This window comes from Lepus europaeus, chromosome 14, assembly GCF_033115175.1.
Source record: "Lepus europaeus isolate LE1 chromosome 14, mLepTim1.pri, whole genome shotgun sequence".
In the NCBI taxonomy this organism is placed as follows: domain Eukaryota; kingdom Metazoa; phylum Chordata; class Mammalia; order Lagomorpha; family Leporidae; genus Lepus; species Lepus europaeus.
The window spans coordinates 16,469,048-16,486,073 of NC_084840.1; the positions used below are offsets into that span (position 1 = coordinate 16,469,048).

The 17,026-nt window shown below is 38.7% G+C and overlaps 1 protein-coding gene across 3 annotated transcripts in view; it reads right to left on the bottom strand.

Annotated features, from left to right (window-relative positions):
• The window catches only part of KIF14 (kinesin family member 14), a 69,148-nt gene that overhangs the window by 37,211 nt on the left and 14,911 nt on the right, over positions 1-17,026 (bottom strand). For all 3 annotated transcript variants that reach the window (XM_062211562.1, XM_062211561.1, XM_062211563.1), the window contains 10 exons: positions 16,555-16,585; positions 16,007-16,114; positions 14,349-14,465; positions 13,859-13,974; positions 11,902-12,074; positions 10,684-10,831; positions 10,090-10,153; positions 7,063-7,247; positions 3,511-3,613; positions 2,588-2,748 (listed from right to left, as the gene is read on the bottom strand). In XM_062211562.1, the coding sequence (XP_062067546.1) occupies positions 2,588-2,748; positions 3,511-3,613; positions 7,063-7,247; positions 10,090-10,153; positions 10,684-10,831; positions 11,902-12,074; positions 13,859-13,974; positions 14,349-14,465; positions 16,007-16,114; positions 16,555-16,585 (1,206 nt within the window). The remainder of the gene's footprint in view (positions 1-2,587; positions 2,749-3,510; positions 3,614-7,062; positions 7,248-10,089; positions 10,154-10,683; positions 10,832-11,901; positions 12,075-13,858; positions 13,975-14,348; positions 14,466-16,006; positions 16,115-16,554; positions 16,586-17,026) is intronic.

A 17,026-nucleotide genomic window follows, 5' to 3' on the forward strand; every position in this document is an offset into this window, starting at 1 on the left:
GTTTATGTCTAACTAAGTTATTAATGAGGATGTCTGGCATTTAAGTGAATGTATCTTTCAAATGTATAAGGAATTATATAAAAATGTTACAGTAAACATTACAATAAATACTACAGTTAATATTATAGCAAACACCAAAAAGAGTACCTTAAACTAACAATAGTTAGAGCAAAAATTATATTTCACATATCAACTCTTTCTTGGAAGGTTTATTTATTTATTCATTGAAAGGCAGAGTTATAGAAAAAGAGGGAGAGACAGAGATCTTTCATCCACTGGTTCACTCCCCAAATAGCCACAATGGCCAGAGCTGGGCCAGGCCAAAGCCAGAAGCTTAGTGCTCCATCTAGGTCTCCCTCATGGATGGCAGGGTCCAGGTACTTGTGCCATCTTGTGCCTCCTTCCCAGTTACACCAGCAGAGAACTGGATCAGAAGTGGAAGAGCCGGGATGCAAAACGGCACCCATATGGGATGCCAGCATCACAGGCAGCGGCTGAACATGCTGTGCCACAACACCAGCCCCATCAATAACTTTTAATTCATGTTTTGGTCATAGATTAGCAAAATGTTGAAATGGCCCTAAAAATACATGATGCAGGAGCTGATAAAGCAGAGATTATACCATTTATTTATACTATATTTAACTTTTAAATATATAAGCTATATATTTATTTATCTTTTTATATTTGATATTCTGATAAGGCAAAACATTAATGTTGTCTTCCCTCAACATATAGGAGAAAAATCATAGAAAACTAAAATAAGTTTCTTTTGTCTCTATAAAATCAATGCTTTAGCAACTATACTGTATTGAAATGGCCATTCCCAATTTTACTGTAAAAAGAACAAGAAAGTCAAAAGCAAGAGGGCTAGAGGTTACCAGAGCTAGGGAGAAATGAGAAAAGGGAATTATTGTTTAATGAATAGAGTTCCAGTTTGGGATGATAGAAAACTTCTGGAGACAGACAGTAAGGATGGCTGACCAATAATATGAAAGTACTTAACATCATTTAACTGCACACTTAAAAATGGTTAAAATGGTAAATTTTAGGCAGGTATTGTGGCACAGCAGATTAAGCTGCCAGTTTCAATGGCCACATCCTATATCAGGGTGCTGGTTCATGTCTCAGCTTCGCTGCTTCCAATCAAGCTTCCTGCTAATGAGCTTGGGAAGACGGCAGATGGTGCCTACTTGAGTTCTTCCCACCTGCATAGATCAGGATGGAGTTTCTGGCTCCTGGCTTCAACCTGGCCTAGTTCTCACTGTTGTGGGCATTTGGGGAATGAGCCAGAAGATAAAAGATCTCAATTCTTTCTTTCTCTCTCTCTCCCCCCGCCCCTCTATAGTGTGTGTGTATGTGTCACTCTACTTTTCAAATAAAATTAATAAATTTTTTTAAAAGATTTATTTATTTGAAAGTCAGAGTTACACAGAGAAAGAAGGAGAGGCAGAGAGGTCTTCCATCTGCTGGTTCACTCCCTAGTTGGCCGCAATGGCCGGGTTATGCTATGGCTACTGTACTATAATAAAAAAATTTGAAGAGGATAAGAAGTTTGAGCCTTTTAAATGTCCAGCCCACACCAGTCACTCCGGATTTGTCTTCTCTTATCCTCAATGGTCACCAGGCTTTGTGGGTCTTATTTCCTTTCTATTTCTCTGCTCCCAGCCAAGGAGCCTTCCCTCACCTCACCAGGCTCTTAACTACACGTGCAGCCTGCAATCTTGCCTTGCCTCTAACTCATCCTCCCACTTGGGTCACAGTGATCTAAAAACGTGACTCTAAGTGTCTCATGTCTGCTTAAAATTCCTTAATGGTTCTCTGATCCTTTTAGGTAAATTCCAAATTCATTAGCATTTTATTTATGGATACTCTCTACCTTTTAGCTGCTCAAGGACACTGCTCAAGCTAGAAATCCTATAGGATTGCATGAGCTAAAATTGGGGCAAAAGAAAATAGGACCAAACATATAATCCCCTGTGCCCTCCTGGCTAACTTCTCTTGGGACTCCACTCAGGGGATGTCTTCTTGTCCCTGAGAAACCTTCACTATCTACGGACACAGCCAGGTTCACCCCATCAGCTTCATCACATGCTGTGGAGCATTTTGTCATAACTGTTTATCTGTCAGCCCCAGGAGACAACAAAGGTCTCCAATTAGAAACCCCTCTTCCAGGCCAGCTCTCTGCTATGGCCGGGAGTGCAGTGGAGGATGGCCCAAGTCCTTGGGCCCTGCACTCCATGGGAGACCAGGAGAAGCACCTGGCTCCTGGCTTTGGATCAGCGCGGTGAGCTGGCCGCAGCAGCCATTGGAGGGTGAACTAACGGCAAAGGAAGACCTTTCTCTCTGTCTCTCTCTCACTGTCCACTCTGCCTGTCAAAAAAATAAAAAAAATAAAAAAAAAAAGAAGCTAACTTTCAATCACTTTTTGCATTGTCAGCATTTGGTATCCGTGCTCAATAAATGTCTGCTGAATGAATGAATGAATGCACCAAGAAAAAAACACATCCTTAGAAATCAGCACCCGGAGTTAATCACAGGCAGCCATCACACGCATTTTCTATTTCACATCAACAGTAATACTTACTGTGATCGCTGTGCCATAAGCAACTCATTTTTCGCAAATTCAAAGTCTTTTGGACCCTCACTTGTTAGAGTATCTCTGCCAGGTGGTCTTTTCTCTTTCTGGACCTCTACTGGATGATTAAATCTAAAATAATGATCTCCACCAAGAATTACCCGATCACCCTAAGGCACACAAAAAATTTACTACAGTCAGATGAGTCTGAACCAAAAAATTATCAGGGAAAAAATCATTATTCTCAACAATTCAAACTTATCTAATGATAAACATAAACCTCATAGAAACTAGCCTTTATTAAATGTTTTCTATATGCCAAATACTGCATTCAGCACTTCACATTTATACTCTCATGTATAATTAGGTCAATTTTAGGAATGAGAAAACTAAAGAGCACAGAGTTTAATACTGACAGCTTACTACTTGCAGATACTGCTCTAAAAATGACACACTAATTACTATTTCACTGAATACTCCGCCACCTCTAACAGCTAAGATACACTGTACAGACACTGACCACATGACCAGGTTATGCCCGGTCCTCTTATTTAATTATTAATAATGCCCTCAAAAGTGTCCTGACTTGGATGCTATTACTCAATCACCTGGTTAACTAACTTGCCAAAGGTCACACAGCAAATGACAGAGTCGGGGTTTTAATCCTGTATGGCCTGAGTCTAAGCCCAGCTCTCTACAGGACACAGAACAATGCTGTCAGTGGTTGGCTATTCAGGTACTGCTTCATAGTAAGATAACTTGTCTTTGCACAAAGGAAAACAATCAGTGAACTAATAGATAAGAAAATTTTTGAGATGGAAAAGCCCTTAATTTAATTCAACTCCCTTATCTTACTGTAGAGAAAAGTGAGACTCAAAGACATTAAGTGATTTGCTAAACAGTTCCATAAACTGTAGCACTCATGAACTTACATGATGTAACACTGTGGGTTCCAAAATATGTTTTCCATTTATGTATGTCTTTGCTTCCCCAACTGGGATAATACTCACGGTCCCACCAAAATTTTTGATAGTACTGTTAAAATAAGAAGTACATTGTTACAACTATAGGATGCAAAAAGGTAATAAAAAAGTAATCCTGCTTAGAATATTTCTTTGCTCTTACAGTTCATACCAATTTGTAGCAACAGCAACTTAAAATTATTTTATTTTCAGGGAGAAGGATTCAGAGTAAGAGATTAAGACGCCAGTTACAACATCTCTCACATCAGGGTACATCTCATATCAGAGTATCTAGGCTCAAGTCCCAGCTCCACTCCCAGTCACAGCTTCCTGCTCATGTGCACCAAGGAGGGCAACAGTGACGGCTCAAGCAGTTGGGTTCCTGCCACTCACATGGGAGGTCTGAACTGAGTTCCTGAGATCTGGGAATTTGGAGAATGAACAAGCAGATGAGAGTTCTCTTTCTACTTTACAAATAAGTAAATAAAATAAACATTTTCTTAAAATTATTTTCTTCCAAGTAGATTTTTAGTTTGGTGATAAAAGCCTGGCAGTGTAGCAATTCTCTCCACCAGAGGTAGCAAGAATTTTCACTGCATGCATTTTGATTGTAACTTCTTTTTAAACAACAAAAAAACCTCTTCCCCTCACAACGAAAAGATTTATATAGACTTTTAGCTGCTAATTGGCCTTCAAGTTCTGTAACTAGAGAACAGTTCAATTAAAGCATCTAGAGAAAAGTATCTGGGAAGAGCAGTTCACCCTTAGGCAGATCTTCTTCCCATCAGTCTAGTGCAAACCAGGTGATGGTTTACACAATGTCTACCTGGTCTGAGGTCCTACTTCTATCAAAAGCCCGTGGTCTGGCATTCTGGACTCCCGACAGTCTCCCCGGTCTGCTACTATTTCCTCATAAGAAGCCTATCTCACACACAATCAACCACATCAGGTCCCTGAATTTGCTGAAATAGCAGCTTCCCTTCTGCTGAGACCCCCCCCAAGGGTTCATGTGTAAGAAGCTTGGTCTTCAATATGGCAAGGTTGAAAGGTGGCAGGAAGAGGTATGAGATAATTAGGTCACGGGTCACTGCCCTCAGAACAGATTAATGTAGTTCTCATGGGACCTGTTAGTTCCCATGAAAGGGTTGGAGTGCAGGCAGGAGGGAGGGTTTGGGGTGGGGTGGGGGGAGTGCAACTATGTTCCTAAATGGGAAGAAAAAGAAATCAAAAGGATACAAATTGGAAAGGAGGAAATCAAACTCTCCCTATTTGAAAATGACATGATCCTATATATAGGGGATCCAAAAGACACTACTGAGGCTACTGAAACTCAAAAAAGTGGCAGGGTATAAAATCAACATGGAAAAATCAACAGCCTTTGTATACAGACAATGTCATGGCTGAGAAAGAACTTCTAAGATCAGTCCCATTCACAATAGCTCCAAAAAGAATCAAATACCTTGGAATAAGGTTAACCAAGGATGCCAAAGATCTCTACAATGAAAAGTACAAAACACTGAAAAAAGAAATAGAAGACACTGAAAAATGGAAAAAATCTTCCATGTTCATGGATTGGAAGAATCAACATCATCAAAATGTCCATACCACCAAAACAATTTACAGATTCAATGTGTTCCCAATCAAAATACCAACAACATTCTTTGCAGATCTAGAAAAAATTATGCTAAAATTCATAGGGAAACACAAGAGACCCTGAATAGCTAAAGCAATCTTATACAACAAAAACAAAGCTGGAGGCATTACAATACCTGATTTCAAGACATACTACAAGGCAGTTATAATCAAAACAGCCTGATACTGGCACAAAAACAGACTTGTAGACCGATGGAACAGAATAGAAATGCCAGAAATCAATCCATGCATCTATAACCAACTTATCTTTGACAAAGGAGCTAAAATCAATCCCTGGAGCAAGGACAATCTCTTCAACAAATGGTGCTGGTAAAACTGGATCTCCACATACAGAAGTATGAAACTAGACCCTTGCCTGACACCTTACACAAAAATCCACTCAAAATAGATCAATGACCTTAATCTATGACCCAACACTATAAAATCATTAAATAACATTGGGGAAACTTTGCAAGACATTGGCATAGGCAAAAACTTCTTGGAAAAGGCCCCAGAAACACAGGCAATCAAAGCTAAAATTGACAAATGGGATTACATCAAGCTGAGAAGCTTCTGCATGGCAAAAGAAACACTAAGCAAAGTGAAGAGGCAACTGACAGAATGGGAGAAAATGTCTGCAAACTATGCAACTGATAAAGGTTTAACATCCAGAATCTATAAAAAGCTCAAGAAATTCAACAACAACAACAAACAATCCAGTTAAGAAATGGGCAAAATACTTGAACAGGCATTTTTAAGTGGCCAACAGACACTTGAGAAAATGGTCAAGATTCCTAGCCATCAGGGAAATGCAAATCAAAACCACAATGAGGTTTCACCTCACTCCAGTTAGAATGGCTTTTATACAGAAATCAACGAACAACAAATGCTGGCGAGGATGTGAGGTAAAAGATACCCCAGCCCATAGTTGGTAGGAATGTAAACTGGTGTAGCCACTGTAGAAAACAGTATGGAGATACCTCAGAAATCTGAATATAGACCTACCACATGATCCAGCCATTCCACTCCTGGGAATTGACTCAAACCAAAATAAATCAGTCTATGAAAGAGTTATCTATACCCCCTTGTTCATTGCAGCACAATTCACAAAGCTAAGAAACAGAATAAACCCAGACATCCATCAACTGTTGACTAGATAAAGAAATTACAGTATATATACACTATGGAGTACTATTTAGCTTTAAAAAAATGAAATCCTGTCTTTTGCAACAAGATGGATACAATTTTTTGAAATAAGCCAGCCCCCAAAAGACAGATATGTTTTCCCTGATCCAAGGTACCTGAAATGTAATGTATTGGAGTGAAATAGACATTTTGAGATTATTTGTAGCCCTTGTCTCTTCTGTTGAGGAACAATGTTTCTGTTTTATTTTTTCACCTCTTCATACTATTTGTGGAACTCCTTTACTTGGAGTAGGGTTAACTATATGATCATTAAGTATACTGAAAATGGAACTTTGTAAAAATTAAGAGTGGGAATGCAAGTGGGAGGGGAAGGAGGGGTTGAAGCATGGGGGGGAGAAAAGGTTGGAGCGTGGACAGGGAGGGAAGATTGGGGGGGGGGGGAGTGCCACTATGTTCCTAAATCTTTATATGTAAAATACACAAAACTTGTATAACAAATAAAATTTAAAAATATAGAGAGAGAGAGCACATTATTTTTTACTTTATATTGAGAGTAACTGATCTGTTGTCCTTATAAAATACTCAGAATGTGTTTTTCCTGGCTGAAAAATAAAATTTGAAGAAGCATACCAAAGTATCAAACAAGTATACCATAGGATACCTTATCTGAAGGAAAATATAAATTATCAAGTTATGGAAGCCCACTAAAAAGTGAACAGGTACCCTTTCTAAAGATTAACATACCAATGATCATCAGCAATCAGAACCCCAGATAGCTGAATGTCATGGCTTGAGTTTGATTTATACTTTCCAACTGTAGTTGTTCCTTCTTTTATCATATATAGCAGCATCTCTGATAGTTGTGGATCTTCATTGAGATTAACAAGGTTTGGCAAATGGTTGTCCATTTGAAATGTAATTCCTGCTTTCTGGTAGAAATTAGGAAAAAAATTTATCTTAACCACAGCACAAAATTGCTAAAGCAAATCGTCTATGTTAAATATTAGAATCATTCTATGTGAAGGCTCAATAAATTAGTCATCTGAGAATCTCTCCTTTCTTAGACACTTCAGTGGCTTCCCTACAACCATAACCATCACACTCACAGACTCTAAACATGTAGATCTTTCTCTGTTCTTTGTTATCCTCAATTTACTCACATACCAATCCAACATCACCAAATTGTATTTATTCTTATTATTGTTAAATTGTCTTTAGAACGGATCAATTTGTTTTGCTTCATCTTCATTATCATCACCTTAGTTTCCCCGTTATCAACTCACATTGCAACTAGTGCAACAACTTCCCAATCACCTTCTCATCTATCTGACATCATGAACCAGATTAAATTTCTTGAAAGGGTACTGTCAAAATGTCAATTCTCCAGTCAAAACACTTTCAATGGTTCCTCACTTCCTAAAGGATAAAACTGGTATAGGAATCAAGTCCTCAATAAATTAATTATATCTTTCCAATTTTATCTCTTTATGACCTTATATAAACTACTTGTTCCAATAAAACCGATCCACATCCTCTTCTGAGGACACACTAAACTTTCCCACCTTTACTCTCCACACAAGTTTCTCTTCCTAGAAAGCTCTCTTCTTTTTCTCCACTAATAAAATCTTACCTATGCTCCAAAACCCAACTCAATTCTGTCTAGTCTCTTAAAATTTAACCTATTGAAGGGTTTTGATTCCTATAAAAATACTCCCATTACCTTCCATCTTTTAAACAAACAAAACCCAAACCTTCCTTCAACTTCATAGCCTCCCTCCCTGATTTCCACAGTTCTCACTTTCATAGAGTCTCCACGGTTTTATTCCCAACCTCACAGCTTCACAATGTAAGGCACATATCTGTGAAACTTGGAAGTCATTCTTCACTGTTCTGTTTCTCTCAAGCCCACACATGGAAAACACTCTTGGTCTTGTGGATGTTACCTCCTTTGTATCTCTTGAATCTAACCCTTCCACAATCTGTTCCTTATGTCACTGCCTTACTCCAAACTCTCATCATCTCTTGCCTTAACCACCACAGCTTCCTAAATGAATAACTTTCTCTGTCATCACCTCAAATTCATCATTCACACTGTTACCAGAAGAATCTCTTTAGAATAGAAGTCTACTCATGTCATACCCCTTCCACTTAAAATCCTTCAGGGTCTCCCAATCTAAGTTCATGTTCCTCACTTTATCAGATCTGAATCTTGCATTTTGGTTACCAGCTTTAATTTCTAATCATACAAAGCTTCTTAATTCTCTAGATACACAGGCTGTATTGTGCCTTTGAATTTAGCATTTTCTACTTAAAAATTTTGACTGTATGGGGCCAGCATTATGACATAGCAGGTAAAACCACTACCTGCAACACCAGCATCCCATATGGATGCTGGTTTGGGTCCCAAGAAGTATTCCTTTTTTTTTTTTTTTTTTTTTTTTTGACAGGCAGAGTCAGACAGTGAGAGACAGAGAGACAGAGAGAAAGGTCTTCCTTTTCCGCTGGTTCACTCCCCAAGTGGCTGCCACGGCCAGCACGCTGCACCAATCCAAAGCCAAGAGCCAGGTGCCTCCTCCTGGTCTCCCATGCAGGTGCAGGGCTCAAGGGCCTGGCCCATCCTCCACTGCACTCCCTGGCCACAGCAGAGAGCTGGACTGGAAGAGGAGCAACCGGGACAAAATCCAGCACCCCAATCGGGACTAGAACCTGGGGTGCCAGCGCCACAGGCAGAGGATTAGCCAAGAGAGATGCAGCGCTGGCCCCAAATATTCCATTTCTGATCCAGCTCCTCTGCTAGTGGTTTGGGGAAAGCAACAGAAGATGGCCCAAGTGTTTAGGCCTCTACTACCCACATGGGTGATCTGGATGAAGCTCCTGGCTCCTGGCTTCAGCCTGGCCCAGTGTCAGCCATGGTGGCCATCTTGGGGAGTGAACCAGCAGATGGAAGCTCACTCGCTCCCTCTCTCTCTGTAACTCTGACTTTCAAATAAATAAATCCTTTTAAAAATGTTGACTATAGAGAGCCTCTGGAAGGTGAGAGGGAGGAAGGAAATATCATTATATTCTTAGAATTGTATCTACAAACTACATTGAATCTGTTCTCTTTGTACTAATCGTACATTAACATGAAAAAAATAAAGTAAAAGAAAGTTGACCATTAGCCCAGAAAATTCCTACCCACTGTACAAGTTCTGCTTAGTTTTGTTTTTTGTTTTTTTTTTTGTTTTTTTTTGTTTTCTGCTTAGTTTTCTTTCTCTTTGCAGTCTTTCCTGGCAAGACCCTCCTCCAAGCTAACTCCCCTTCCTTGCTCCTGCATCTCTACTTTGTTACACACTTTTCATTGCTTTAGATTGATCAATATGAAACTGCCAGTGTTCAACAATTTTTTGCCTAAAAAATGGTAGTTTCATATGGTTTCAATTAATACATCACACTGCTTTTCAGCTTTCTATTTACATTTTGGAAACCTCCCTTTGAATGACAAGCTCTCTGAGGAGCAGAACTGTATTTAATCACCTTGGCCTCCCCCAATACAGACATTTAACAAATATTTAGGGAACCAAAGTGAATATAACAAAATAGTTTAACTTTCCAACTAGCTCACAGGAATGAAGCAATCATAATCTTGAGCTTAATATTTCTTCATATTAATTCTCCTTATAGTATTGTTTTAGAGAGTCAGCATACAATAAGTAGATGAGAAACTAGGTTTACAGATTTACTGACATATTTCTTCTATTTTCCAATCAGTTTAGAAAGTTGAAATGATACCTGTAACTCCTTTGTCTCTTGATGTTTTCTCTTTTCAGCTTGTTCAAACTTCTCTTTCCATGCTCTTTCCAAAGACAAAGAAAATAACAGAGTTAAAAATACCCAGATACACAGAGAGGGCATTTAGCCTACAAGCAAGGCACTTGCAACCCACACTGGAGTGCTTGGGTTAGACTCCCAGCTCCGGCTCCTGTCTCTAGCTTCCTGCCAGTGCACACTCTAGGTGATGGCTCAAGTAACGGAGTTCCTGGATTCAGTTCTTTGCTCCTGGCTCTGGCCTCAGCTCAATCCCAGACATTGTAGGCACTTGAGGAGTGAACTGGCAGATGGGTGCCCTCCCTCTCTGTCTCTGCCTTTCTAAAAAACAACAAAAATTTCTTTTAAAAACCATCCAGATACATAAGACTGAAAATCAGGAGACAATCAATGAAGATTAGGAAACCAGCTTATAATATTTAAGAGATGACTGGGAGTGGGCCACCTTAGTCATATGGAAGGTGGGGTGGCCCAGACTCAGATGCTCTTAAGGTCCTATCAGGGTCTTGTGACTCCACAGCGACACGTTCAACAAGTAAAGTATTGACTGCATTCCACCTTTGCATTTCAGCCATGTCTCTCTCCTGCTGATGCAGTTTCATTCTCAGGGATGTTATTTCTTGCCGACAGAACCTGTATCTTTCAGGGTCAATGTTCCGACTATTTCTCTGAGCGGCTTTTAGCTTTTCAATTTCTGCTTTCAATTCTAAAGAATTATAAAAAGAGGCATGATTAATAACATTTGATATATAATAACGTCCACAGTAGGCACAGTCCTTCAATCTTCCATTCCATTTGAAATTTTAAATATTACTAAATAAAGCAGGACATTTGGAGAAATCAGCTTACTCTTCCTTACATGATCTATGAATCTACCTGACCTTAACCTGAAAAAGTGTTCCCATGTTAATGAACTTCCCCTCTTCCCTAAGCAGGACAGTCACATAATCCATTATCCAAAATGGGACACTTGGGGGAGGCAGTGGGGCAACATTAGCTAAACAGATCACAGACATAAAGTGAGATTATCCCAGGCAAACCTTACTTACAGAGACTTGTGGGATAAAAATCAAAGATTTTTCAAACTGGAATTCAGAATATTTTTTTAAATGAAAACAGGTGCATTTGCAAAACAGAAGGGATCCAATAGGGAGAACTATGTCAGAGGAAACTGATTCTTTTCTAGCCTATATCTCTGAAGTGTTTATCACCATCTGCCACTATACAGGGAAAGGGCAAAGAGGTATAAGAAGATGGTAGTTCCACATAACAAAGATAAAATCATACAATCCAAGATTCCGCACAGGTAGTAAAGTCATTCTAAGTGAATTATTACCAAGAGATAAAAATCAGTATTTAGAATGAAGTTAGAACTGTGCTACAAACTCAAGCACAGATAGGCTTTGGTATAACAAACCAAGCAGTAGCAGAGCTCACAAATGGAATGGCAATAAAGGAAAGGTCATAAGAAAACTAACAAGCAAATAACTACTGCTACTTTGCTATATACATTCATAGCTCTGTAAAATTATTTCTTGTGCTTCCTGTGTCCCCTTTACCCACACTCTATTTTGCCCTGGTGGTCCCTCACGCATTACCACGACTTCACTTCTCACTGTCCTACTTAGCTTCTTCCATCATTGCAGGATAACTACATCTACTACAATTAATAATAGGTATAAAATCGTTGATTGCCTTAAAGTGCATATTTTAAGACTGTAATACATGAGTCTAAACTACAGCAAAGAAATTTTAAGTTTTGAGAAAAATATTCACCTCTAATTAACTTAGCATTCATGTCTTCGTTTATTTTGGCAATGTTGACGATTAAACGGGCCTGGCTGGCATATCTCAGTGTGCTCAATGTTTCCTCTATGTTGCTGGCAGCAGGGCTGATCGTAGCAATCATTGCAGTTTTTGAATTTCCACCCAGACTTTCTTTTAACAGCCTTCAAGGAAGAAAAGTCATAGTTAGACTTTGCTTCTGTAATAACCTGTAACAGTAATTATCCACAAAGCACAAATGAACTAATAGGTACATAATAGAGTATAATACCCTTTATTCAAAAATCACTTAAAATTTCTTTCTTAGTGTTTGATTTTTAGCTCTCATAAATGCCTCATTTTCTCTTACACTCTTTACATTAGTTCATGATGCAATCAACTGTGTAAAGGCTTTAAAACATGGCTAACCATAAAATATTTAGTGAGAGGCCTTTCCCCTTACTGGACCATGAGCTATATTAGAAAAGGGTCTAGATGACCTCATCTTTGTATTTCCAATGCTACCACAACCTTTTAAGAAGGTTTAAGAAGCAAGTGGTCCACAGGTGCTGCAAATGATGCAAGGACACAGAAACAAGACTTCTATGTCATACAGAAATGCAAAAGCTTTATTGAGACTTTCAATGTAATTATTACTAGTGCAGAATCAACTCCAATACTTTTAACTTTCAAAAGGCATGAAAGAAATCAGATTTTCTCTTCCAGATTTCAAGGTGCCAACAACATTATAATAAATCAATTATAAAGTTATATCATTGTTAGAGATGTAGTCTTTATCATAATTCCATATTAACACTTATCAAAGCGAATATTAAATCCATACAGTTGGGGAATGGTGCTGTGGCATAGTGAGCTAAGCCTATGCATTTAGTGCTGGCATCCCATATGGGCACCAGTTCGTGTCCTGGCTACTCCTCTTCCAATCCAGCTCTCTGCTATGGTCTGGGAAAGCAGTGGAAAATGGCCCCAGTGCTTGGGCCCCTGCACCCATGTGGGAGACCTGGAAGAAGCTCCTGGCTCTGTTTTGGCCCTGCTCCGGCTACTGCAGCCATTTGGAGAGTGAACCAGCAAATGGAAGACCTTTCTGTTTCTCCCTCTCTCTGTGATTTTACCTCTCAAACAAATAATCTTAAAAAAAAAAAAAAATACAGATGTAAAACTCACTAATATAATGATATATTCACTAATGAAAACATTTTAGTATCTATGTGCTAGTTAGTATATGCTAAGCCACAATTATTCAATTTCACTTTATACACATAGAAATATGTTTGCTAGTACCACATATATTCAAACATTAGGCACTAACAGCTAAATGTAAGAATAACTGTTTATAGTCACAATACATATTATATATTGAATGTTACATTAATAATTTAGTCCTCACTCTAACCCTACAAGATAGGTACTGACAAGTGAGGAAAAGGCTAGAGTGTTAAATGACTTGCTCAACGTCACACAGATTCAAAGACTCAGCAGAAATTGCAATCCAGTTAGCAGGGCTCTAGAATTCATCCTGCTAACTACTTCTCTATCTCAATGCTAATGAAGCCAGTCTATTGTTCTTTTCCTCACAATATTGACCATATTTTATAAAATTCTTAGGGCTGGCACCATAGCATAGTGGGTTAAAGCCCTAGCCTGCAGCACCAGCATTCCATATGGGCGCCAGTTCGAGTCCTAGCTGCTATGGCCTGGGAAAGCAGTGGAGGATGGCCCAAGTCCTTGGGTCCCTGTACCCACGTGGGAGACCTGGAAGAAGCTCCTGGCTCTTGGCTTCGGATCAACTCAGCTCTGGCCATTGTGGTCATTTGGGAAATGAACCAGTGGAATGGCAGACCTCTCTCTCTCTGGCTCTACCTCTCTCTGTATCTCTGTCTTTCAAATAAAATAAAATAATTCTTTAAAAAAATAAAATAAAATTCTTTATACTTCTAAAGATACTTGCCATGTAAGTACAGATTCACGATAAGGAATAAAGACCTTCTTTCGATTTGCTTGTTCAGACAGTGCAGATATGACCTTTCCCAAAGTTAGCAAGGACTTGTTAATACTCACACCTTCCTGTACATAAGAAAATAAAATTATTTTTGACTTAAAAATAACTTCTCAGCAACAAATTTATTTCACAAATATATATTTCTCCCCTCTTATAATTTCTCAGGAAATACTGTCTTCCATCACTATGAACTTGCTTCTGACTCAAAACTTACAAATTTTCTTCACAAAGTGTTTCTCTTTCTAGGCTGCAGCAATGCCCTGCAGACACAGACGTACAGTTTGCACTCTCCTAACACACTACCCCCAGGAGCAGCCCCCCCAGGGACGAGCGCCCCAGTTACCTTCAGCTATGCCCTGCAGACACAGACGTACAGTTTGCACTCTCCTAACACACTGCCCCCAGGAGCAGCCCCCCCAGGGACGAGCGCCCCAGTTACCTTCAGCCGCTCCCCGCTGGTGTGAGCTGCAGAAGAGCGCTCGCTGCCTGCCAGATCGATCAGGTTTATACGGCTTGTTATTCTGTGTTCGTGCTCCTCCCCTTCTACAAACTCTGTCTATGGCAAAATGATATTAAAATAGCTTACTAACTGCCATCAGTATAAGTCTTTAAGAGGGAGAGTTATGAGATGACAAATCACTCATTTTTTAAAGGATGTATATATATCAGTCCAGACACAATTTTTCAAACTATTTTTGAAATTGTTCATTTATTTATTTGAGAGGCACAGAGACAGAGAGATAGAGAGACAGAGAGTGGGACTTCCCATCCATCAGTTCACTCTCTAAATGCTCAAAACACTTGGGACAGGGACGGGGCCAGGCCAAAACTGGAAGCAATGAACTCAATCCAGGTCTCCACATGGTTCGCTGGAACTCAATGACCTGAGCCACCCCCATTGCTGCACCAGGACTTGCATTAGCAGGACGCTGGAGTCAGGAGCTAGAATCCAGTATTAAACCCCAGTACTCCAAAATGGGATACAGGATCTTAACTGTAGGCTCAACAACCACTCTTTATTCAGTGTTGGAACCATCATTTCTTGAATCTGTAATAACTTATAAGCATAAATATTCAGTCTATTGACACGACTTCATTCAGCAGTGACTGGCTTATGCCAAAATAAAAGAAATTACATTAGGGGCCGGCATTGTGGCATAGCAGGTAAAGCCACTGCCGGCAACACTAGCATCTCATATGGATGTGGGGGTTTGTGTCCCAGCTGCTCCACTTCCAATCCAGCTCCCTGCTACTGTCCTGGAAAAGCAGCAGAGGACGGCCCAAGTGTTTGAGCCCTTGTCACCTATGTGGGAGACCAGAGGAAGCTCCTGGTTCCTGGCTTTAGCCTGGCCTACTCCCAGCCATTGTGGTCATCTGGGGAGTAAACTAGAGGATGGAAGGTATCTCCCTCTCTCTCTGTCTATCCTTCTCTCTAACTCTGACTTTCAAGCAAATAAATAAAAGTCTTTGAAAAAAAAATTAAAGGAGGTAAAATCCATAACTACTCGATTATATTTAAAAAACTATGAAAAGAGAAAAAGAATAGTACACAAAGATCTTGCTTATGCCAGCATTATAATAGCAAATGTCTTTAAAAATATAAATGCCCAATAATAGAGAAGAATCTGAGGAAGTGTTGTAGCTAATAGACTATTATATAGTGATTAAAATTATCTTTGCAAAGAATTTTAGTAGCATAAAACTGTTACAGTTTTGGTGAATTTGTGTGTGACTGAACAACCCGAAGACCATAAACCAAAATGCTTAGAAGAATGTATTTGAGTAGAGGAAACTATGGCTCAATCTCTTACTTTCAAGGTTTTCCAAACATATTAACATACATTGAATGTGATCAATGATATGATGAAAAAATACTCATTTTAAGTCAAATTGTTGATTTAAAAAGCAGTGCTAAATAACATACTGCCATATATACTAAAAGCCATTCAATTATTATGTATATTTCCTAAAACCCAATTAGGTTTATATATTTATGCAACTGTACCTACTTTTTGATTTAAAGAAGACAATGGGAGCATTATGACTGAAAGGCTTTAACCAGCTGACCTATGAAAACAATCAAGAACAAAAAAATACCTTGGTCTGGGTCATCACCAGGGTAAAAACTGAATGAGATCGAGAGCTTTTATCATTCATACCCGTAGCAGCAGTTGCTCTTTGTTTGTTTCCCAATTCTAGCCAACTCTAATAAGAAAGAGGAAGGGAAGTCAGATGGGCAGTCTGTAGTTTATCGGAAAAACAAAGTTAAGAAAGCACATCCATGATTGCACATCCATGATTGCTTTGTAAGTTGAAACTAGTGTTTATCTTTTACTAATCTGCATTCCCATTGCCTTCCTCAGTCACAGACATCTGCACCAGGAAACAATATCTTTGAAAGGTCATTTCTACAACTCTAAGCTAACAGGATGGTCAATATTTATTTTTAACTCACAACAGCAATTCTGTGGTTTTTTTTTAACTTAATGAAGAGCAATTCTTTCAATTAAAAGTTAAATAAAATCAGTTTGTAGTAAAATATTAACCTTTTATTTATGCAAGTAGCAATAAAGCCAGGTAGTCTTATGAATGTTTATGATAATGCTCTATGTAGTGAAACGAAGATAAAATACAAGCAACCTTACCTGGATATCAGAGTAAGATCTGACAACATTCCTATTTGAAGAAGCAAACAGACAAAATCAATTTTACTGATGATTAAATCATGTTCTCATGAAATAATCTTTCAGTTATATAATTATTCTCTGAGATCACAATGGACCAAGTCACAGATATTATACTGATTTTCCCAGATTCTTGGATCTTCCCTGCTTTTAAAGGGCAGGAAATAAAATAATGCTTAATTTTACCAAAAAGAATGATTTTTCTTAACACAATAAAGTTCCTTAGTATCTAACATTATACTGAAGTCTAAATCATGAAACCTAAAGACATACTTTAACACAAGCATACTTCAAAATGTCTGCAAAAAATGAAGTCAGAAAATTAGTTTGGTACAAAATTTTTTTTTAAATCCATGTATAATTTTTTTATAATACACATTTCCATGAATTTCTGAAGATGTTCCACAGATATATACATAGGTTTATGTATCTG